This window comes from Narcine bancroftii, chromosome 1 (genome assembly GCF_036971445.1).
Source record: "Narcine bancroftii isolate sNarBan1 chromosome 1, sNarBan1.hap1, whole genome shotgun sequence".
Classification (NCBI taxonomy): domain Eukaryota; kingdom Metazoa; phylum Chordata; class Chondrichthyes; order Torpediniformes; family Narcinidae; genus Narcine; species Narcine bancroftii.
The window spans coordinates 26,024,980-26,049,122 of NC_091469.1; the positions used below are offsets into that span (position 1 = coordinate 26,024,980).

The 24,143-nt window shown below is 40.7% G+C and overlaps 1 protein-coding gene across 7 annotated transcripts in view; it reads left to right on the forward strand.

The window, feature by feature from the left end:
* The window catches only part of elp1 (elongator acetyltransferase complex subunit 1), a 130,773-nt gene that overhangs the window by 92,364 nt on the left and 14,266 nt on the right, over window positions 1–24,143 (forward strand). For all 7 annotated transcript variants that reach the window (XM_069922706.1, XM_069922704.1, XM_069922719.1 and 4 more), the window contains 13 exons: window positions 1,435–1,514; window positions 2,807–2,944; window positions 3,559–3,644; window positions 9,227–9,375; window positions 10,548–10,671; window positions 12,119–12,216; window positions 15,674–15,875; window positions 16,387–16,448; window positions 18,646–18,708; window positions 19,406–19,466; window positions 20,288–20,401; window positions 20,494–20,605; window positions 22,917–23,044. In XM_069922706.1, the coding sequence (XP_069778807.1) occupies window positions 1,435–1,514; window positions 2,807–2,944; window positions 3,559–3,644; window positions 9,227–9,375; window positions 10,548–10,671; window positions 12,119–12,216; window positions 15,674–15,875; window positions 16,387–16,448; window positions 18,646–18,708; window positions 19,406–19,466; window positions 20,288–20,401; window positions 20,494–20,605; window positions 22,917–23,044 (1,417 nt within the window). The remainder of the gene's footprint in view (window positions 1–1,434; window positions 1,515–2,806; window positions 2,945–3,558; window positions 3,645–9,226; window positions 9,376–10,547; window positions 10,672–12,118; window positions 12,217–15,673; window positions 15,876–16,386; window positions 16,449–18,645; window positions 18,709–19,405; window positions 19,467–20,287; window positions 20,402–20,493; window positions 20,606–22,916; window positions 23,045–24,143) is intronic.

Consider the following 24,143-nt stretch of genomic DNA (forward strand, 5'->3'; position numbering starts at 1 on the left):
CTTCAGGGAACGATGTACCATTACTCCTAAATCTTTCTGCTCTTCTGTATTCCTCAATGCTCTCCCATTTACCACGTATGTCCTATTCTGATTCTTCTTACCAAAATGAAGCACCTCACACTTATCAGCATTAAATTCCATCTGCCATTTTTCAGCCCACTTTTCTAAGCAGCCCAAATCCCTCTGCAATCCTTGAAAACCTTCTTCATTATCCACTATTCCACCTATCTTAGTATCGTCTCCATATTTACTAATCCAATTCACCACCCCATCATCTAGATCATTAATGTATATAACGAACAACAATGGGCCCAGTACAGATCCTTGAGGCACACCACTGGTCACCGGCCTCCAACCTGACAGACAATTATCCACTACCACTCTCTGGCCTCTCCCTTTCAGCCAATGTTCAATCCATTTGACTATCTTAAAATTTATACCTAAAGACTGCACCTTCCTAACTAACCTTCCATGTGGTACCTTATCGAAGGCCTTACTGAAGTCCATATAGACAACATCCACTGCGCTACCCTCATCCACATTCCTAGTCACCTCTTCAAAAAATTCAATCAGATTGGTCAAACATGACCTTCCTCCCACAAATCCATGTTGAGTGCTCCTGATCAGACCCTGTCTATCCCGATGTTTATAAGTACTATCTCTAAGAATTTTCCCCCAAGGGTTCCGGATAAAGGATTGTGTACCTGTATTTTGCTATGCACTGATACAAACTTTTTTGGATCAGTTGTGATTGAAACTAAATAGAGCGCAATGATAATGAAATGTCCCAACTTTTTAAAGAAAAAGTCCTTTATGATTTAACTACCTCAGAACTGATGGAAAGTCAGCAATTAAAGTTATTAACTCTATTTTTCTCTCTTGCAAATACTTGCTGAGTATTTACCTCATTTTTACAATTATGTATTTCTAACACTTCCAGCACTTCCAACATTTGTCTAAATATACAGAGGTCAATATTATTTTAATTTTTAAATTTAGAGATAAAGCATTTTTTGAAGGGGGAAGGAACTGGAGCACTCAGAGGAAACCCACACAGCTCACGGGAAGAATGTACAAACTTCATTCATAAAACGCTGAATTCGAACCTAGGTTGCTGTATTAGTGTGGCTCTAACCGCTACTCTAACTGTGCCATCCAAAATAAACGTCACACATGGATCAATAATTGGCAAACACTTGATGTATGCCTTCAACCAGAATAAGCCACTTTCGTATTGTGAAAATAGGATCCAGTTCAGTATATCATAGTTCATGGCGGTGGAAAATACCAGAGCTAGTTTTAAGTGCACCGCACTGCTTCACGTAATGATAAAGATAAAATAATGCAAGTGACGTACATTGTTCGGGAGCTTACCAATGATTGTATTCATTTGCTGCTTAAGTCTATGCTCACAAATAAATCTTTTCTCTGCAGGTCTTTTTAGAAAACGTGGAGAATTTCTTGAAACAGATTTCTTCCATAAACTATATCAACTTGTTCCTGACTGAACTGAAGTAAGTGGCCCTAATAGGAAAAGCAAAAAGAATTTACCTTTATATTGAAACTTCCAGGTGCCACAGTACATTTACAATATGGTCATGCAGGAAGTGCATCATCCATTTGCACACAAAAAGAAATGTGATAAACTAGATCATATTTTTAGTGATAATGCAGTATGGTCTGGATCACTCTGCTCTTTGAAATAGTCGCAATCCTCGCAATCAATTGCCTCATTTAAGAGACTACACCTCTGATAATTCTATGAATTTCAACACAGATTTTATGTTCAGATTTTGTGTACTGTTCTTCAGTCAAATTGGATTGTTAGAAATATTATCCCTTGACTCCAGACTTGAAAAGTGCCCTTGTTAGAAGTAGCAACACACCATCAAGAGTATTTGTAACACCATACAGGTACACAATCCTTCATCCGGAGCCCTTGGGGGACAGTGTTTTCCGAATTTAGGATGTTTCTGGATTTCGTAAAACCAGATTAAACCCACCCGAATTGTGCTGCCGTATCCACCCCCACCCCTTCCCATCGCGCTGGCGGCCTTTCTCCCTTGCCCAGCCGTCTCACACTGCTGGTCTCTCGCCCGCTCGACTCGCACTGCCAGTCTTTCCCCCTTGCCCGGCCGACTCGCGCTGCCGGTCTCTCGTCCGCCCAACTCACGCTGCCGGTCTCTCGCCCGCCCAACTCATGCTGCTAGTCTTTCCCCCTTGCCTGGCTGACTCGCGCTGCTGGTCTCTCGCCCGCCCAACTCACGCTGCCCGACTCGTGCTGCCGGTCTCTCGCCCTTTCCCGCCTGACTCGCGCTGCTGTTCTCTCTCCCCACTTGCCAAATTATGGTGCTTTCCAGATTTTAGATGTCCGGATAAAGGATTGTGTACCTGTACTAATAATGGGCCTTTTGTTGGCCATTGATTACACTGTACCCCAGCCCTGCCATAATTCCTGTACATCTCCTATTTCTTCTGCTATCTCCATAATCCTACATCTGTATAATTCTTACACTTAGTGCTCATCTAAATCACACTTTTCCTGGGACAAAATGTACCCTATGATGTCAGGCGTGCACTTATGTCACACTTATGTCGCACCTTCAGTAGTTCTCTTTCTCAAACGATGACAGTTGTTGGTAATGATGAAGAGTTTATTGTCAAATGAAATGCACAAATATTGTTCCCATCAGTAACTTATTGAACTCCAGACCAATATCTTACTTTTTCCCAATATCTAAATCAACTTCATATTGCCTTTAAATAAGACAGTGGTTTGTGTTCATAATATAATGCTCTTTTTCAGAGAGGAAGATGTCACAAAAAAAATGTACCCGTGTGTGCCAAACTCATCATCATCATCATCTGCACCTGAGACTGGGAATAAAGTAGACATAATCTGTGATGCATTGCGAACTACAATGGAGAGAATAAACCCTCACAAGTAAGCAAGCATTCTTCATCACCTTTTGCAGCCTCTAGACATCTAGAAACATTTCAGAGTTAATGAAGTACTCAGAAAATAGGCACCATGGTAATGCAGCATTAAACTTACCCTAACAAACTCCCACCAGATCATTTTTTTCACCATTTTTGATTGAGGAATAAATATTAGCCCAGACACATGGTAAACCTTCCTTGCTATTCTTGAAGAACAGTAGTGTGGAATTTTTTTTAATGCTATTGAGCTGCTGGAAGCACATGGCATAGAGCCAACTCCCGTGGAAAGAGAAGTGGGCAATATTTCGGGTCCGATTCCGTTCATTCAAAACAATCCATTCTGATGTTGCTCTACCTGCATTTTCTGGTTTTATCTCAGATTTCCAGCATCTGCATTTTGTTCTTGTATTTGTTCACTGAGCTCCAGAAAGTACTGCAATGATAAAAGCCACAACTTGACACATTACAATTTTCACAGGTTATCTACACTTTATCCTACTTTAAAATGACTACTTCATAAAAGATTGTTGTTCTCCAAAAATAAGTATCATTTATTCATCATTCTGAACTTAGCCATTCTTTTCTATATTTGCATTTACTTTATGCTATTTTCTTTAGATACTGTTTGTCTATTCTGACCTGCCACGTACGAAAACGTTCACCAGAATTGGATACTGCTCTGCAGAAAGTCCATGAGCTCCGAGGTAACACAAGTCCCCAACCAGAGTTGATAATATCATCATATTTGAAGATGTCATTCCATTGAAATCAATGACAGCAAGATGTGGGAACAGGCTCAATAGGCTAGTTCAAAGTTCAGATTTATTGTCAGGGTGCGTACATGGCATCACATACAACCCTGAAATCTTTACCCGCAGGCCAGGCAGAACTTCTACTTAATTACCGATAAGTAGCAAAAGACTGTACAGGTAGTCCCTGGGCTGAAAACGTCCGATTTGCAAACAACCCATAGTTACGAACTGACAAGCTGAAGGGAAGGAGAATGATGTCTACTTCTGGTTCAAGTGGAGCTCGCTTTCAATTGGCTGGCTTTAAGATAACTGCTAAATTAAGTATCTGAACAGCTGTTAGTCAAGCTTTGGTGAAGCATATTATTCTCTGAAGGATATTCAGTATTTGACATACGTACATCTCAAGTTATAGTGTTGTGTAATAGTTTACCATTGTCTCCTCAATCTTAAGGCGGCTGGTGACGCACATCTGCTGACAGGCTATGCTGCGCTCAGCCTGAGCAAGGCAGTGGGAGGGTGAGGGGATGAACAGCCTAGGGGAGGAGAGGGGGATGCCGCTGTCAGTCTATGCCGCATGCAGCCTGGGCAAAACGGTTGGGTGAGGAAACGAGCAACCCAGTGGAGGAGGGGAGAAAAAGAAAGAGCACTGTGCACCTCACGACACTCAGGAATCATGACGGCTAATTTTATATATATGTTATATGACTTATTATGTACTGTTGTGGTGACGTACATGCTTGTAGTGGCAAACCGGCCCCACTTGTCACACGTGGACGGCGGGGCAGCCGCGGCAAGGATGACGTCGCAGGACCACCTCTTCTGGTCCACACCGAAAGGTCGTGAATGTGCTTGCGTCATTGGGACATTAGGACCGGGACCTAGATCAGGCTTAAAAGAATTCAAAATGAAGCAGTTGTGATTCCGGAGCTCTCAGCCTCTTGTCTCAGTCTCTTCGCTGCGTTCACTCACAACATGCTACATTGGTGACCCCGACGAGTCTCCATGTCCCAAAGACTCAACACAATGGAACAAGCAGCTGAGTTTCTGGACAAACAGGCTCTGCGCTTGGTTCGGCCAAGCAGAGACCCAGTTCCAGATCATACAGGTTACCTCCAATTCAACGAGATACTTCTACGCTATCAACTCGCTCGACCAGGAAGTTGCCTCACAAGTTGATGACCTCATTCAGGCGCCATCGGAGGAAGATAAATACATGACTCTGAAAAACCTCCTCATTAGCACGTACGGCCTCTCACGACGCAAGTGTGCAGCCAGGCTCCTGCACTTGGATAGCCAAGGCATTAGGACCCCCTCTGCCCTCATGGACAGATGCTCATGCTGGCGGAAGGGTGTAAGCCTCATGTTCAAGCAGGCGTTCCTCAAGCAGATGCTGAGGACGTCGGGCTCCTCTTGGCCGATGCGGACTTCAGCGACCCATGCAAGGTTGCAGCGCGTGCAGATGTTCTCTAACGTTCAAAATGCTTGAGATGCACACAAGATCCCATGGTCCCCATCGGGCTGTCAATAATACCGCCATTTGAACCTTTGGAAAAAGGCAGATTCCTGTACGTTTCAGTGACAGCACATTCCAGTGGTCCTTCATGCTTGCTTTGATGGACAAACCCTTGTTTAGCACGTATTTCCTCCAGGCGCATTCCCTACTTGTCAACTTCCAGGGCTAGTCCATGCTGTTCGAGCTTATATGCATACCATTTAATATGAAAAATGCGGCACAGACCTTTTAGCACCTCAGATGCGGTTGGCAGACTCTTGCCTTTCCTCTTCATCTATCTCGACGACATCCTGGTAGCCAGCAGCTTGCCTGCAGAGCACTTGACACACCTCCACGAGCTGTTCACTTGCCCTGCACAGTTCTACCTCACCATTAACCTAGAAAAATGCCAGTTCAACCTCGCAGAAATAGACTTATGGGCCACAAAATTACCCCAGCCGACGCCACCCCCTTACCAGACAAAGTTGATGCCATCCGGTGGTTCGCCAGACTGACAGCACTGAAGGGACTTCAGGAATTCATGGGCATGGTGAATTTCTACAACGGATTCATCCCTGTGGCAGCCAAGATTATATGCCTTCTCTTTACGTTAATGTCGGGCTCGTCAAAGGAGCTTGAATGGACAGAGGAGGCACACAGTGCATTCAAACAGACTATAGAAGCCCTGGACCACACTACGATGCTGGTACACTCATGGATGAATGTACCGACAACCTTCACAGTCGACATGTCCAACACAGCTGTGGGCGCTGTCCTGGAACAGTTTGTTGATGACTCATGGTGACCTCTCACTTTCTTCAGTTAACACCTGCAGATGCCTGAATTGAAGGACAGCACATTTGACAGAGAACTGCTCGCCCTTTACCTAGCTGTCCGCCACTTCCATTACTTCCTGGAAGGGCGTCCGTTCACTGTCTACTCCGACCACAAGCCGCTTACTTTTGCCTTCGCAAAGCCCTTAGACCCATGGTCTGCCCGACAACAGAGACACTTATCTTACATCTCTGAGTTCACAACTGCTATCCGACACCTGTCCGGAAAGCACAACATGGTTGCTGATGCACTTTCCAGGTCTGTAGTCATTGCTATGTCACAGGGCATCAAGTACCATGATCTGGCTCGGGCACAACAGAATGAGTCAGCTTCAGAACAGCACTCATGGGTTGCAGCTCCAAGACCTCCAGCTCGATGCCGACAGCACCAGGCTCCTCTGCGAACTTTCCACTGGCCAGCCCCACCCTCTCATCTCCACCCAGTGGAGGAGAACGGTCTTCCATTTAATCCATGGTTTATCGTACCCCTCCATCTGCAGAGAGTGCAGCTAGCATTTGCAAAATTTGTTTGGCATGGCCTGCATAAACAAGTCACAGAGTGGACGATAAACTACGCAGACTGCCAGACGTCCAAGGTCCAGCAGTGCACAAGGCACCAATTCCAACACTTTGAAGCCTCAACCCAAAGGTTTCAACACGTCCATCTTGACATAGTTGGATCCCTGCCTGGGGTACCTGCTACCTACTCATGGTGATGGACTGATTCACTCGCTGGCCAGAGGCCATACCCATCCTGGATGCCTCCACAGGAACAATGCGCAAGGGCTTTCCTCACTACCTGAGTCTCCTGCTTCAGTGTCCCGGAAAATGTTACAATTCACTGCCCCCCTGTGGTCACAATTCTCCAGACTCCTCGGCACCCAGCTGCACCGTACCACAGCTTACCACCCTCAAGCCAATGGACTAGACGAGCGTATCCACCACCATCTCAAATCAGCGCTGATAGCATGCCTCGATAAGCCCAACTGGGTGGACGAGCTGCCCTGGGTTCTCTTAGGCATTCGCACAGCACCCAAGGATGACCTCGGGACATCCTCAGCCAAACTAGTCTACAGAGAGTCCATCACAGTGCCTAGACAATTCCTTCCTCAGCAACCAACCACGACGCTGATACCGTAATCGTCCTTGAGAAGTTGCGTGACAAACTGGGCTCTATTGCACCACCCCAGCCAATGCGACATGGTCAACCGCCCTTCAACTACCCCTGGATTTGTCTTCCTGTGAGTATGTGTTCATGCGCAGGGGCACACACAGGACTCACCTCCAACAACCATATGAGGGTCCATACAGGGTGCTACACAGAAACACTTCATTGTTCACCCTTGACAGTGGGGGAAGGAGGAGTTATTCACATTGGACCATTTAAAACCAGCGCATGTGGACTTGTCCCAGCCAATACAAGTTCCCCCAACAGGGCGTAGAGATTGGCCATCGAAACAGCACACCTCACTGTCAACGCATCCCGAGACCATTGGTGCCGGTTCTGGCGGGGGAGGGGGGGTGGTGTGGTTGTGTGGCAGCATACATACTTATAGCAGTGAACTGGCCCCGCTTGTCACACATGGTCGGCAGGACAGCCACGGAAAGAATGTCATCACAGAACTGTCTCCTGGTCCAGACCAGAAGGTCGCGTACGTGCTTGCGTCATCAGGACACAAGTGCCAGGATGTTAGGACCGGGACCTAGATCAGGCTTAAGGCTGCAACGCGGAATTCAAAATAAAGCATTTGTGATTCTGGAGCTCACAGCCTGTTGTCTCAGTATTTTCGCTGCACTCGCTCACAACACATTACAGAGTATTATTGTATTTAAGATGTTTAGTGTACTGGGATGTATTTTATATGCATATAAAGTTAAAATATATGCTATATTCTAAGAAACATTGGACCAACTGACACTAAATAAGGAATCAGAATTTATTGTCGTGAACAAGACATGAAATTCAGTCTTTTGTTGGAGCATCACAGTACAAACATCTTATAACCATCTTACAACATTACTATAAAAAAAAATAGAAATAATAATGCACGAAAAGTAAAGCAGTATCTATGGTTCATTAATTATTCAGGAATCTGATGGCAGCAGGAAAGAATCTGACTTTGTGCCATTGAGTGCTCATCTTTAGACTCCTGTCCCTCTTTCCCAATGGTAGCAGAGTGAAGCAGGCATGGCCTGGGTGGTGGGGGTCTTTGAGGGTAGAGGCTGTTTTTTTTTTAAAGACACCGCCTCATGTAGATGTCCTCACTGGAGTGAAGTCTGGTGCTTGTGATGTCGCAGGCCGAGTTAACAACCCTCTGGAGTTTATTCTTGACCTGAGAGTTGGCACCTCCATACCAGGTCGTGATGCAACCAGCCAAAATGGTCTTCACTGTTCACCTGTAGAAGTTTACGAGAGTCTTCGGTGACATGCCGAAGCTCCTCAGACACCTTACAAAGTATAGACACTGGTCAGCCTTCTTTGCGATTGCATCAATATGGAGGCTCTAAAACAGATCCTTGGAAATGTTGACATCCAGGAATTTGAAGTTCTTGACTCTCTCCACTCCTGAGCCCCCGACTTTCTCCTGAAGTCCACAATCATCTCCTTGGTTTTGGTGACATTGAGTGCAAGGTTGTTGTCGTTACACCATTCAGTGAGCTAATCTATATCCCTCCTGTATGCTTTCCTCATTGCCATTTGAGACTCTGTCGACAACTGTGGTGTTATTGGCATTAAAATTGTGCCTGGCCATACAGTCATGAGTGTATAACAAGTAGAGCAGTGGGCTAAGCACAGATCCTTGGGGTGCGCCTGTGTTGATAATCAGTGAGGAGGTGTTTATTCAATTTCCCCATAGATGCATCCAATTTAATTAGTTAAGCAACTCTTAATGGTACAGTTTTACACAATGGCTATATTTTGGATAAATACTTTTTTCACTGTATTCCCCATTGGCATTGTAGTTCCATTTCATTTTGATGTCTGTGTTGATCCTACAATAGGATCCCTAGAATTTTAGTTTCCCTTTATTCAGAGGGTGATTCTCTCAGCCTCTTGTATAAATGCAGTTGGTCATATTATACTTCCATAAATGTATTAATATCTCTTGATAAATGATGAGGTATGCCATTGAGAATTCATTGTTAGATTAAAACAAATAGACTTTTTTGTTTCTTAGAAATATTTTTTAAATTTTTATAAATTGCAGTGAATCCTCCAAGTAGTCCTGAGGCAGTCAGTGCTGAAGAAGCCCTGAAGTATCTCCTTTTCCTAGTAGATGTTAATGAACTCTACGACTATGCAGTGGGTACATACGACTTTGACTTGGTGATGATGGTGGCAGAAAAATCACAAAAGGTTTGCATTTGTGTTTCTCTGAACATTTTCTTAGGGAGGTTTAGCATCTTTGCTGGTTGCTCTCGAACAGTGGTTCCCAAACCTATTTGGGCTGCCACCCGCTTGGATCCCAGGCCACATCATAGTCCCACACACACACCCAACCACCCACCCTCTCATTCACACCCACACATAAACCCCGTCCCCCTTCTTGTTATTAGGTCTACTGCAAATTTAAAACAATAATTAATCTCACACTATAAATAAGCATATGTATTTCACAAATAAAACTTTTAGTAAACCAATTTATTAGCAATATGAAAGGGTAAATTTACATCTCACCTGTAACTACATTGTATTCACAGTTTTTTGTTTGCTGTTCTGTGGCTATTCCCAGGCAGTCACCGTCCTGGGCACTTGGTCACTGTTCCTAGTGGTTGCCGTCCCGAGCAGTCTCATCCCAGCCAGTGACTGTCCTGGGCAGTCATCATCCCAGGCAGTCACCCCCACCCCCTCCTCACCTGATGGATAGCACTCACTGAATTTGCCGAAAACTTTTTCCTCACCGATCTGACCGCTTCCTTTTTTCTCACTGCCCCTTTGGATATTTCCATGGCACCACCCACTTGAGGAATGACTGCTCTAGAGCAAAGTACAACCAATGATTAATTGAAATAGAAAACAAGGCAAAACTGAATGAAGTAGTATTCTCAAATAAAGCTAAAACTGGAAAAAAGTTGTAGATGTAAGTTTTAATTCTGAAATGAAAAATGGAAATTCATGAGGATCCACAAGCAGTTTTTGTTAAAGACCAGTTTCTTTGCTGAAATTTGCAAGCATGATTATCTCTACTTTTATAATTTACATCTTCTGATGTCAGCTGATTCCCTAACTTGAGATACAGAAAAGGCAGCACTAAAGGAATGACTCTTTTTGCCTGACTGCTCAGTGGACAACTAGACAGGGCCTTGCAGCTTCAGCGTGGATAAATTAATCTGGATTAGAAGAGGGTGGTTGGAGGGATAAAAGAATATTGTAGTTTGGGGAAGGGGGAAAAAGGAAAACGAGATAACGCAACAAAAGTAGATGATACTAGGATGGCTGGTTCAAAGAAAAGTCGCATTAGCATTGTGGGATTGGATTTGGAATTGATCTGGGTTCATCTTGATGCAATTGTTACATTATTGCTTCAGGATCCAAAGGAGTACCTACCATTTCTGAACAAATTAAAGAAAATGGAGACCAATTACCAGCGATACACCATTGATAAATATTTAAAGCGTTACAAAAAGGCTATTGTGCATCTTAGCAAATGTGGTAAGTACAGTTCCAGAGTGCTTTGGGATTTAATGGTAAGCTGCTCATTTCAGATGTTAATACATTCAAAGGACAAAAGAAGCATGGTATGCAGACTTATTTCCAAAGAATTTATCAATGAATAATATCTTTGCTTGTGTATGTGTCTGTACATGGAATGTATGTTAAAGAGGGATTGATTTATAAAATCTTGAAGTGGTAACCAGGTTTTGCCTTGCAAGGAAATTCTTCCAAACTTTATTTTAAAGATTCATAGCTCATCTTTTTGAAATATGATCTCTCCCTCTCCTCCAGTTTTTATATCTTGCATCTACTTTAAGAGCTTGATTTACACATGACCATTGTTAACATTTTTTTCCTTCCTGGAATTGTGTAACCCATTTCAAGATTTCAACAAGGTTCAAGTTTGTGGCATATTTTTAATATTAATCTTTGTCAGGCCAGTTGATAGATTACATTGCAAGGAGTAGTGTTGGTGACTGGTGCCGATTTAAATGCCACCTTCTAATAGTGGAATGTCCCAAGGTGTTTCATACTTTCATTCCAAGTCATGCAAGGAGATAGTAGCCTTCACAGTTTAGAGAGTTTAAGTGATGGAGTGATTTTAAATTTGAGACTCAAAGTGGAGTGACCCATGGGGTTTTGCTCATGATGGTGAAAGGTGGAATTGACCAGCAATGACACGATGGTAGAAAAGGCATTTGCTTTATTTGAGGACTCTGGAGAGGAAAGATGTCTAGTTCTGTTTGGAAAGATAGAAGATAAGTTGATCTTTATGATGTATGACAGTCAATTTGAAGGAGACGAGAGTAGTATGAGATTTTGTTTCACTTGAATAAAGCACCAACAGTTTATCACCATGTGGACATTGAACCCTGACTCAAAAGTTATATGTTTATCATACACAACAGTCCTGTTCAGATCAGAATCATTGTAGCTCTTAAAAGAGAAATATCTTTGGTCACAATGGTGGTCACAAGCACTAAACATGCTGGAATATCAGCCATCAGTGTTATACATCTCCCAAGCATGCTTCCTACAATAGGGCTGAAAATGTACGTGCTGAGTACAACATGATACGAAAGCACTCATTTAGTGTGAACAACTAAAGACAAATTTCTCTCCTCTTCTGTGTTTCATAAGGATTCATTCTATCAAGGACATCTTGACATCTTAAAGCAATTGTGGTATTTGTTTTGTGGATTTACTAGGAAACTTTAGTTCAAAAATATTTTGAAATATGAATGGGGCTGAAGTTTTTAAGACTTGCATGTAGTTGGATTTGGCAGGATGGGTGTATTTGTTTATCTGCCATCACCATGAAAACACCCTTGTGTTTTTTGCTTATCTGGTGTGAAAGAAATTACATTAGTAACATAACAAATTTTATTTCTCATCAGTACGCTGACATGTATTCCTGCTTTAATCTGATATTGGTTTCTTTCAGGTAGTCAGCATTTTGTTGAGCTTCTAAACTTGGTAAAGGACCAAAAGATTTACAGTGATGCCTTGAAATTATTTCCAGTAAAGAGTCGGGAATATAAGGTATAAAGAAAATGTGTATCTGTATAAATCTGCTGCTGTATGCCATCCTGCAGCCATGAGCCCTACATAAGGTGGCTGTATAGATTCCTAACTAAATAGCACCCCAGTTTTAACATTTTAACTCTCATTTCCAAATCTTCCCACAATTTCAACTTCCCTATCTAACTTTATCTAGTCCTGCAGTGACAAGATCTCTGCATGTCCCTGATAATTACTCACTTCAGGAGGAATAGCTTTGCTTTCATCTCTCAATACTCTGGAATACCAAGCTCTGGAATACACTCTTTATGCCTTCCATCTCTTTGATTTTAAGATGCTCCTTAAACACCACCTCTTCAACCAAACATCTGGTACCCAATCCTAATATTATAGAGTTATATAGTATGGTTTTGAAATAACTTAGTAGGCTAAAGTCACTGTATAAATCAGGTTGTCATCTTTGCAACCACCAAGCATTTTTGAACTTCCAAGGTTTTGTTAACTTTTACCAAACTAAGCTCAACCAGATCGAACAAAACCATCATTGACTTGGCAACAGAAACCAGTCAGGCAGCATCTGTGGAAAGAGATCATTCCAACAGTGTGACATTCAGTTATTTATGACTGTGGTCATTGCCCTGTAGTGAGGTTTGGAGGGTTGAAAGTTGTAGAGGACAGAGACTGAATAATGAAGAAGTTTTTTAAAATCTAGTTCAAATTCTAACATCATTTGATTGGACGTATACAAGCCGATGAAGCAATGTCCTTCCAGATCATGGTGCACACACCAAAATACACAATACACTGTACATGATGATCGCGTAAATAATCAAATAAATTTAGATAAATATTTCAGATGAATTACATGGTTGCAGGATACCGTTGATCAATTTCACAGCTGGGGGTAGAAGCTATTCGCCAGTCTGGCAGTCCCGATTTTGATGCTCCTCTACAACCTCCTTGATGATAGTGGGTCAAAGATATCATGCACTGGGTGGAAAAGGTCTTCTATACTTCCTTGAGTCCTACTTAGACAATTAGTGCTCCCAATAAGTGTCAGTAGTGGAAAGAGAGAGCCTAATGATCTTGTGTATAGACTTCCAGTGTGATGCTTTGCAGCTACCATATGACACAATGTTGCAACCATTCAGGACACTCAGTTGAGCTCCTGTAAAAGGTTGTCAAGATGGAGAATGGGAGCCTTGCCCTCCTCAGCCTCCTTCGGAATTGTAGACGTTGCTGCACCTTACTGACTAATAGAAGGTGTGAGCTCAGGATAGGTCATCCTTTATATATGTGTCAAGGAACTTTGTGCTCTTCACTCTCTCCACGACTTAACCATTGATGTGTTGTGGAGAATAGTCGACATTTGTCTTCCTGAGGTCCACAAATATTTCTTTTGTCTTGCCCACTTGGATACTCAGGTTGTGTCGTGTGCCATTTTACGAGCCTTTCAACCTCCTCTCTGTAATACAGCTCATCATTGTTACTGAGGAGGCCGTCTATTGTCATATCATCTGCAAATGTGATGATTCGGTGTGAACTGAATTTAGCAGTTCAGCCGTGAGTCAGCAGCATTGACACCTGTGGGCTGAGGTGTGTTGGTGCTCAGTGTGATGGGGCTTGAGGTTTCGCTGCCAACCCGGACCGACTGTGGTCTTTCTGAGAAGTCCAGTTGCAGAGAATGGTGTTAAGACCCAGTGAGGACAGTTTATCCGCCAGCCTCTGAGGTATATTTTTCTTTAACTTTATAAACAAGGTTTGTTTTTAATATAATGATGAGAGTACCATCACTAAGAGAAAGAATAAATCACAAAATTAGAGGTAGGGTGAAGCATTTTTCACACAGTTTCCCTCTGAAATCAGTACCAAGAGTTTTTAGGATCTTGATATCCATCTGTCAAGAAGGATTGAGCAAGGTCTTTTTTCCTTTAGAGAAAAGACATGAAAATTGAGACATTTTGAAAGGGTTAGACCGATCTGGAAGGAACAAGTCTCATGAATGGGAAAATCTAAATTTAAGAGGCATAAATGTAAGGAATTTTTATTTCAATAATTCCAGTGCAGAAATAAGGAGAGATTTCTTTATTCAGACTGGGGTTCAAAGCTCAGAACCATGCAAATATTTTTCAAAAGAAAATGAATTCATGGGAAAGAACCATAGAAAAGACCATTGAAAGGCTGAACTGAGGTGGATAGAAAAGGAAGAGAATTGTGTGAAGCATGAACACCATTACCAAACATTAACAACTTAATACATCACTAACACAGAAAAAGCAAATTAAAGTAATGTCAAAAAGGGGATTAAAACTGGTAAGTTAGTGAAATTGACCACAGAGCACAATGATTGATTGGTCTGAACACTACCATTCAACATATGGAAAGTGAAAATAAATTGCTTAGATTTTAACATTATTACAATACAACTCTGATTTTCTGAAATGGTCGGGATCAGATCTATTTTGGATGACTGAATTTTTCAGATAACTGGTCATTTTTAAAAACAAAACAGCTCAGTAGCAACAGCTAATCACTTGTATCAATGCTTAAACAACAATAATGAGGGAAGGCTTTTTAAGCATTAAAATAATGTTTAATTTTCACCAAAAAAATACTGACTGCTGCCGATCCCTGACACGTTCCCAATGCCACTACCAATCACCAGGACCTCCCAATGACAGCTACCAATCCCAAACATCTTCCAGCCACTCTGCCGATCCCCGAGAAGGCTTCCCAGGCCAGAGGAACACTCACTGCCAAGTCAGCAGGCTCATGTCTTCCCATGGGCTCATTCCGGAGGATGGTGTTCTGGCTTCGCGTCCTGGTTCTCGGTGTTGGAGCCCAACACCAACCCAGTCTTCGCCTGCACACACTCCCCCTCCCAACCGCTGCCGCCAATCACCAACACCTCCCCACTGAGGTCCCACTCCTGCCAGGGAGCCCAAGGTCCCGTTCCTACCCAGGAGGCCATTCTCTCTGATGACACCGGGACAAGGGGTTCATCTGATCGCTTGCAGCAGCAAGACAATGTCATATTGTTTGAGAGGGAGAGTTGAAGGGATAAGTCAATAGGGGAAGGTAAAGCAGAAATAGGAAGAGAGAGGAGAGGGAGTTACCTGAAACAAGGACAATTGTCATTCTAATTTCATGTTGGGTGAATTTTTTTTCAACTTGTGAGGTCTGTTTAGCTCCGGGGAAAAAATTCGGATAACTGAGGATCCTCATTTATCTGAAAATTTTCAGAGGTAAACAATCCTTCAGGGTTCAAAAAAATGAAGAGTTTGGATAATCAAATTTCGGATAATCGGAATTTAACTGTAGTTAAAATATTATTAAAGGGTCAACTTTGAACAACTTTTCAGATCAGTTTGATCTGCGTAACATGTGGGAAATAAAAATGGAGAAAGTGCCTCAAATTTTAGTGAGGAGATTAAAATGTGATTTCCTGACACTGGCTTTTGTGGCCTTTTCATTTCAGGACATCAGCATTGCATTTGGCGAGTACCTCATCGATAAGCAACACTACGATCAGGCTGGACTAATCTTCACACGATGTGGGGAATGTGAAAAGGCAATGGATGCTTTTCTGCTATGTTGTAGTTGGCAGCAGGCTTTTTGCATGGCTGCTCAACTTCATTATACTGAGGACAAAGTAATTAACGTAGCCCGGACCATATCAGGTAAGGGTTCACAAGAAAAGACCACCTTCGTGTTGTTCCACTTGATTGGATCACAGCTGTTCTGCATGTACCTGCCTGATTTTATATCCTGTAATATGTTTTGCCCAACAAAGAGTGACATATGTGTACTCTTTTTTAAATCTTCAACAGATCTGAAATTTTGGCAGCCCTTTTAGGAAGAGTGTTCCAAATTTACAGAGTTGTATGCAGATATACTTCTGGACATCAATCTTGAGGGACTTGGCTTCTAAATTTCAGCCACTTCCACAAGGGAGTTTGTCTGCACCTTGTTACTGGTGGTTATGCTGCAATATATCTGCATCCTCCTAGTGTAGTTCTGAGACTGAATTGAGCACATTGTTTATCCATTAAGAGAATTTTACTCTGTAACTAAGATGGCTACCAACTAATTTAAAAAGTGGGAAAATATTTCACTAAATACCACTGGTATTCCTCACCCTGTAAAGCTCAATTAGAGAAAAAAATCTGTAAAATATCTGGTGCTTTCTAGGGCGATTGAAGGAGCAACGGAGATATTCTGAAGCAGCCTTAATCCTGGAGCAATATGCTAAGGTAAATAAATCTGACACTATCTGACAAAATGAGTAGGTTGTAAAATACAGCCAAGCAGAAACACTTGGTTTAATTATGATGCTTCATCAACCCAGTCCCTACAACACATTAAATGAAAAGACTGTGCTCTAACACTAGGATGTTTGAAATTGATTAGAGGTTCAGTCACTTAAACTTTCCTAAATGTAATATAGTGATGGAGGGCAAGGCAGCTTTGAATTTTTGATGGGTGGTCTGCTGTACAACTGACTCGGTCCCCATCCTTGAGCAAGACAGTAGTAATAGATGGGTTTTCAGCTGTGAAGCTCAAAGATGTCTCTATGAATAAGGAAGGGCAATGCAGCAGGTGACCACTAGAGATCTCTTATTGCTGATTAGCAATAGGTACAATATTCCACTGCGATGGAGCAAAAGTAGACAGAGGGATAGGAAAGTTTGTTGAGTTCAAAACCATGTTGAGAGAGTATCTAAAATAAGCAGAGATGGTGTTTCAGTTTTTGATTACACTGTTGATGATCATCCACTATACCATAAGTTTATAAAATGGTGCTTGGACACTAACTTTGTAGCATTGTTGCAATTTCTGGGCACTGCATTTTAGGGAATAGAGGAGAATACTAGGACATTGTTTACACAGTGAAATTTCTTTGGCTTGGAGAGGAGAAAGATCTGGAGGAGCATGTTAGAGCTGACTAAAATTAATGAAAGGTTTAAAATAACTAAATAAAACACATCTGTTTTCAATAATCAGATAGACTTCAGGTGATTTGCAAAAGAACAAGGAGCAAGACATTGGGGGTGAGTGGTGGGAATAAAATTGCAGCAAATGGTTGTCAGATGAAATGCCCTGATCGACGATTCAATGGAAGGAGGTACATGAGATCAAAAGTCAGCCATCTGTCCCATCATGCTTGCTCTACCACTTAACAAGAATTTGGCTGATCTAGCTGTGGACGCTTACCAGTTTTTTCCCCATTTACCTTAATTCCCTTGCCAAATAAAAATCTATCTTATCGTCTTAAATACATTTAATGAGGCAGCCTCCACTATTTCAGTGGGCAGAGGATTACACAGATTCACTCTTCTTTGGGGAAAAGCAATTCCTTCTCATTGCCATCCTAAATCTACTGTCCCGAAATTTGGGGCTGGCCCCTACTTCTAGCCTCATTTACCAATGGAAACAACTTTTCTGCCTATATCTTATCTATCCCTTTTATAATTTTATATTTCTGCATTCTTCTGAATTTCAGCAAGTATAGTCCTAGGCCACTCGATCTCTCTTCATTGGCCAACTCCCTCATCTCTGGAATCAACTTGGTCAACCTCCTCTGCATCACCTCCATCGTGGGTTTTTCTCCAGTTTCCTCCCATCCTTCAAAAACGTACTGGGGTGTAGGTTAATGGGGCGTAATTTGGGCGGCATGGACTCAAATGGCCGAATTGGCCTGTTACCGTGGTGGATGTTTAATTTTATTTGTAATTGTTTCTCAAGGAGACCAGAGGTAACTGTGCAGTTCCAGCAGAATCTCCATTCTCTTAAATTCAACCCCTCTGACAATGAAGAGCAACATTCATTTGCCTTTTTGGTTACCTGTTGCACCTGCAAAACAAATTTCTGTACTTCATGCACAAGCACTCCCAGTCCCTCTGTTCAGCATTATGGTGCAACCTTTCATTATAAATAAGAATTACCGGTATAAATGATTCTGTAAATAATAATCTGATCTATCTAATCAAAGTGAATGACTTCATTTGTAACTTTCAAAAGAATTGAAGTATTTGCCAGAATGTGAAGTGAAAGCAGAAGTATGGGACCAACTGTACAACTTTGCTGAAGATCAGTGTGATACAATAACCCAAATGATCATAATCCCAATTCTCTTCTTGACCCTTAGAGAGTTAATTCAATGACTTTATGCTAACATTCTGCCAGTTTTGCTTCCTAAGGAATTCCCTCAGTTAGTTTGAAAATATGTATTTCAGGCCAGTTGCAGGTCAGTGGTGAACAGAGAATGTCATCTTTGAGAATGAGGAAGACCATACAATTCCTTTCATTGTTTTAAACAAGTTTAATATAACTGTTTAAAATATAACACACATTCAGAAATTCGATAATTATTGACTGTGTGATTATTGCTGCCTTTAGAACTTTTTTTATTTAGATATCCATGTGAATTTGTGATATTTATCACTGCAGGACTATGAGGAAGCCATTACATCACTTTTAGAAGGAGGTGACTGGGAAGAGTCGTTAAGACTGGTAATATTTTTAAATAACATCACATAAGATAGTTGATTCATTTAAGTAAAGATCCCAAATACATGTCTTAAGTTAAAATTTATTTTATTTTTCATCTTTACTTTTACCAAGCTGGAAAAAATATTTTGCATATTTTAAAAATCTTGCATCAGGTTGTAAAAATAAGGATTATTACGTGCACATCGAATTTCCCATTTTGTGTTCCTGTGATCACTTCGTTGTATTGGATTGCAGCATCTTTCCAGTAATCTCTTGTTTAGTATTCTGATGGCTCAGTCAGAGTGCATGTTCCTTACAATTAAAATTTATATCAAACTTTTATTTGGGAAAAAAATATTATTTCGTAACTCTTCGATAAATGTGACCATTGCAACTTTTGCAAGCACAATTAAATTTATCATTGTTAACATCTCTAATTGCCTCAATTTTGTAGCTTTGTTCCTTTATAAATTAAAAAACTAATTTATGCAATGCCTCATGCAACCTTGGGAAATGCCAAAGCCCTTTATGGTCAATGAACCTTTGTACTGCAGGAAATATGGCAGCCAATTAATGTAAGTTCCCACAAATAGCAAATAGCCAATTTATGTAGGTTCCTACAAATAGCAAAGTTATCATGCTTTTAGTGATTCTGACTAAGGGATTACTTCTCATGCACTAAAATATATAATGAAATAAATTTCTCCAATTTTCCTAGATTTACAAGTACAACAGGACTGATATTTTGGAGACAAACCTGAAACCTTCTATATTAGAAGGTAGGTGATATAACTTTCATGCTTTGCAGATTGCTCCACTGGTGAAGTTGCACTGAATTGCTGAATGAAATGCAGCAACAATTCTTTCCGATTCAAGCTAATGTACCTGTTTCTCACTGGTACCACCTCTTTCAGTAGATGACGCCAGGGTTCTTGAATACCTATGTAATAAATCAAAGTTACAATTGGGGTTTGATTCTTTGTCCATTCTTAAAAAAATTTGGGGGATGTCTTTCCATTCACCTTGGTGAAATCAATTAATTTTAGTTATTGAAATAAAACTTTAATTAGTAATCTGCATCAGCTTTTAAACTCTTAAGTTGCTTTGTTTGCACATACATGAGAGTGGAAGTGAGTCAAATTGACAATCGACAAGGAAGTGGTTTACAGCATCAAAAGTCTTGAGAGACAATGCTTACTTTGCTTTGCCTATCCTTCCAATGAATTTGGAGGATTTCCAGAGATAGCATTAGTGTTTTTTCCCAATGTCTTGAGGTGTTTACACAAGATGTCAGAATCGTAAAAGAGGAAAAAGATCATTGCTGCTCAGTAAACCATGAATGGGGGTTGTACCTGGGTTGAAGTCCTGATCTTCCAACTGTTGTTTAAAGTTTATACTTATTGCCAGTACAAAGCATTTTTTGTTTGTTGTGGGAATAAATTTGTCCCAGAAATTAATTTAGGATGCTTTATTGCTTTTTATCTGTTGATCCAAACAAGCAATACCTCATTGCACAATTACATCTCCCAGTAATTGGAAAAAAAAGGGATCTTGTAGGATATTTTATAAACATTATGCTTCTTTTTCTTTCTCCTTCTAGCTCATGGTAACCAGATGGCATTCCTAGATTCTCAGAAAACATTATTTATCCGTCATAAATCCCGTCTGAAAATTGTGCGGGAAATAAAAATGAAGGCGCAGGAAGAATTTTTAGGTAAATTTGAGTAATCTGCCTTGGGTATATTATGTTGACTCTTTTTTAAAAAATGATCTTGGATGTGGTTTAATTCTCCTAATATTCTGTAGACGAGGAGGTGGGTGATGGACAAGATTCTGATCTCTATTCAGAAAGAAGCAGTTTGCGGTCAGCTGGCGGAATGAGCTCCAAATATTCACATAGTAACTCCAGGATATCAGCGTAAGTTTCAAGTTAATGTTTCCAGGATTTTATTTCTGCATCTGCTTATCCTGACCTGGATAGACCAGTGCTAAACCAGCTCAAGTTGGGGTGTCAGAATTTAAAACAAATTCATTTTCTAACAAACCTCATAGTGTCATTAAACTCATTCACTTTAGTGAGAGAAGTTGCATTTTAGCAAACTGGTGATTTATCAAAAATATGTAATTGTGACCTTGCATTTCATTGGGGAATACCAAATGCTTTTCAGCCTGTGAAACAATGGTTCAAGGAAGTACATTGTTCATTTTTCAAACAAGCGGATCCTACAAGCAGCAATGTGATCATGACTGGTCATTTGTTCTTCTGGTGTTGGTTGAGGGTTCAATGGTTCAAGGAAGTACATTGTTCATTTTTCAAACAAGTGGATCCTACAAGCAGCAATGTGATCATGACTGGTCATTTGTTCTTCTGGTGTTGGTTGAGGGTTCAACATTGGCCACAGCACTGGAGAAAACTCCCAATCCCTTCTTCGATTTAACAATACATCTGTATGACGGTACCTCCAACAGGAAGTGTTGGCTTGAAACTTCATTTGCTGTCCAGGAGGGCAGAAGAGTGGAAGATGAGACTGCAGGAGTTGAACAGTGTTAAGAGGTTTTGACGTATTACTTTTTTAGAAAATTGTGCTCCTTAAAAGATATGTTTCCTGCATTGTAAATTACTTTTCATTGACTTTGTCTCCTGTGGAAGACATTACAATCAAATATCAACTTGTATGTGGAGTCTTTGTGGTGTCAAAAAATAGTGCAATTCAATGTTCAGGACTGCAAAGTGATGATACCATATGAATAGAGATTTTGCACATTTGTAATGCATATTACATCAGCTTCTCAACCACAGTAAAGCGTTTGTGAGGTTGAATGTGGGTTTGAAAGCCTTAAGTATAACATTTATAGATTGTTACATTTGGTCATTTTACTGGAACTTTTAAAGGCCTGTAAAAATAATGAAAAGGTCTGTTATTATTTCATGCACACAGACTTGAAGTATATAATTCAAGCCATTTTGAGTATCACCATCAGCAGAATGAAAACCAGTTTGATGGTTGATTAATGACCATGATTTGATAGCATCTGGACATAGTTTGGTAAAATAAATACTTGGAATCAACTGGTGCTTTTCACAAGCTCTAAACACCCCAAGGGGTTGTGTACCCAGTGAAGGAGTTTTGAGGCAGAGTCATGATTGTAATATTGGAAAAATAGCAATTAATTTGAGCACCGTGTTGGGCACTTACCAGTTGCCCCAATAACCACAAGGACAAAGACTGAGGGGAACAATAGGCTTTACTCTGCATAAAACTCGAGTTGGTCCAGATCCAAGCTGGGATGTGCAGGGAAGGGAGAGGTGGCTCGACTTTTATGGCCTAGGCCACAGGGGAGGAGTCCAGGGAAGAGAGTCATCAGGGGGTGGGCCAGCCTGTGCCTTAACCGGCCAATGACCATATACAATCCATATCATTACACACTGCTCATTGAAAAATGAATACAAACATTGTGGTTTTCAATCTTGCTTGAAGTAGTGCCATGCTATATTTTACATCCACCTGAAAATAAAGGCGAGGCCCAGCTTTAACTCTTTTGCCCACTGAGTGCTATTTTGGTTTGTTTTTCAATGTACTGAAGACAGTTGCGCTTAGCCTCTGGATCTCACTCAGGAGATGAGAGTAATAGCTACTACGATATGTCAGTTGACATTTATCATCGTCTTAAGTTTTATTTAAGCTTATGAATCTATAACTCATTACAGTATAAAAAATCTGAACTGCTCGGGATTGGGTCGGTCCATATTTTTGGATTTTTCGAATTTTCAGGCAGCACTTTTAAAATTCAAATTTAGGGAGGAACAAAGAAGAAATCAACAGCTAAATTTTGCTAGTTTATTCATTAGCAAATACAGTTTGCTTCATTTATCAAAACAATTAGTTTTAAAGAAAAATAAAGTTAACACTTGACAAAAATGTAAACAATTTTTTCACTACAATAAAGTGTGTAATGCTTGAAATTATGTTTAAAAATGAACATTGTAAAAGAAAAATACAGTTTACAAATTATTTGTGATAAGATTATTAAGTGTGGTCACTTGTTGCCACTGTGCATCTGTGGCATTTACGTATGCATACAAACAATACATTTTAAAAGTTTGAGAGTTTTAAAAAGTCAGAATTCTCAGGTGGTCCAGATTTCTGACATCTGTATTTTTGGACTTCTACTGTATTAGCACCTCAGTAATCATTTATACTACTGCAATGGACCTGTGAATTTTGCAGGCGGAGTTCAAAGAACCGTCGTAAGGCTGAACGGAAGAAGCACAGCTTGAAGGAGGGGAGTCCTATGGAAGATGTAGCATTGTTGGAAGCATTGAGAGAAATAATATGCACTGTGGACAAACTGACAGGTATTCTTCGACCTTCATTTGTTTATCGTAAAGAAAGGAAGGCTGTAGATTCCTCTTGTTCTGAAAAGGTGTGTGGTAATTGGGCTTTATTCTTGCTCCTTAAAATTGATGGGAACATTTTTTTCTCATTTCTCTAATATTTTCATATTTATACATCAGAAATCTGAGCACAGATTTTTTTTAAACAACACACCGACTTGCAAATTGGGAGTGAGTAGGCCACTCAGTACCTCAAGCCTGCTCTGTCGTTCAGGTGTTAATGGGTGACCTGAGCACTGTGGTCTCCAATACAAAACCTCAACCCTGCACAGCCACCTATCCATAGTAATCATTCATCCCTTTATTTATCTCTTCACTAAGAAACTGTACAAAGACTTTTTATACCATCCTTTGAGGAAGAGAGTTACAAGACTCATGCACCTCTGAAAAAGCGTTTTGCCTCATTTATGTGCTCCATATTTTAAGTAAAGTGTAAAGTTCTATATTCTCTCTCAAGAAGAAATATCCTCTCCACTTTCACCTGTTAAGACCCCTCAGGATCTTATTTCAGTGTTACTTCTCTGTTCTAAGCTTCAGCGGATGCAAGCATTTGTCACCAAATACATTCAGTGCCATCATCCAAGTCCTTTAAATAATGTGGAGGAAGTTCAGATCCCAGCACTGATCCATGTGGCAATGCAGTTATCATATTTTGCCAGCCTACTCCCTATTCCTTGTTAGCCAATTAATCTACTATTCATACTATTATGTTACACCAGAAGCTTCAGTGGTCATTATAACTTTTGATGGAACACATCATCAAATGCTTTTTGGAAATCTAACTACAATACATCCTTTTGTTCTTTCTCCTTTATCCACATCACGTTCAAAGAACTCTAACTTAGTCAAACATGATTTCCCTTTAACAAAATCAAGTTGACTGACTGATTAACGTGAATTATTTCTTCATGCTCTCATATAACATCTTTAATAATAATTAATGTTTTTCCCTCTGAAAAATTGGAAGCTGACTTGAAGCGATTCTAATTTGTAAGATTATTAACAGCAAGCAATTACCACCATGAGTAACTATTTGGTTACTCTTCATGGAATGTATTGC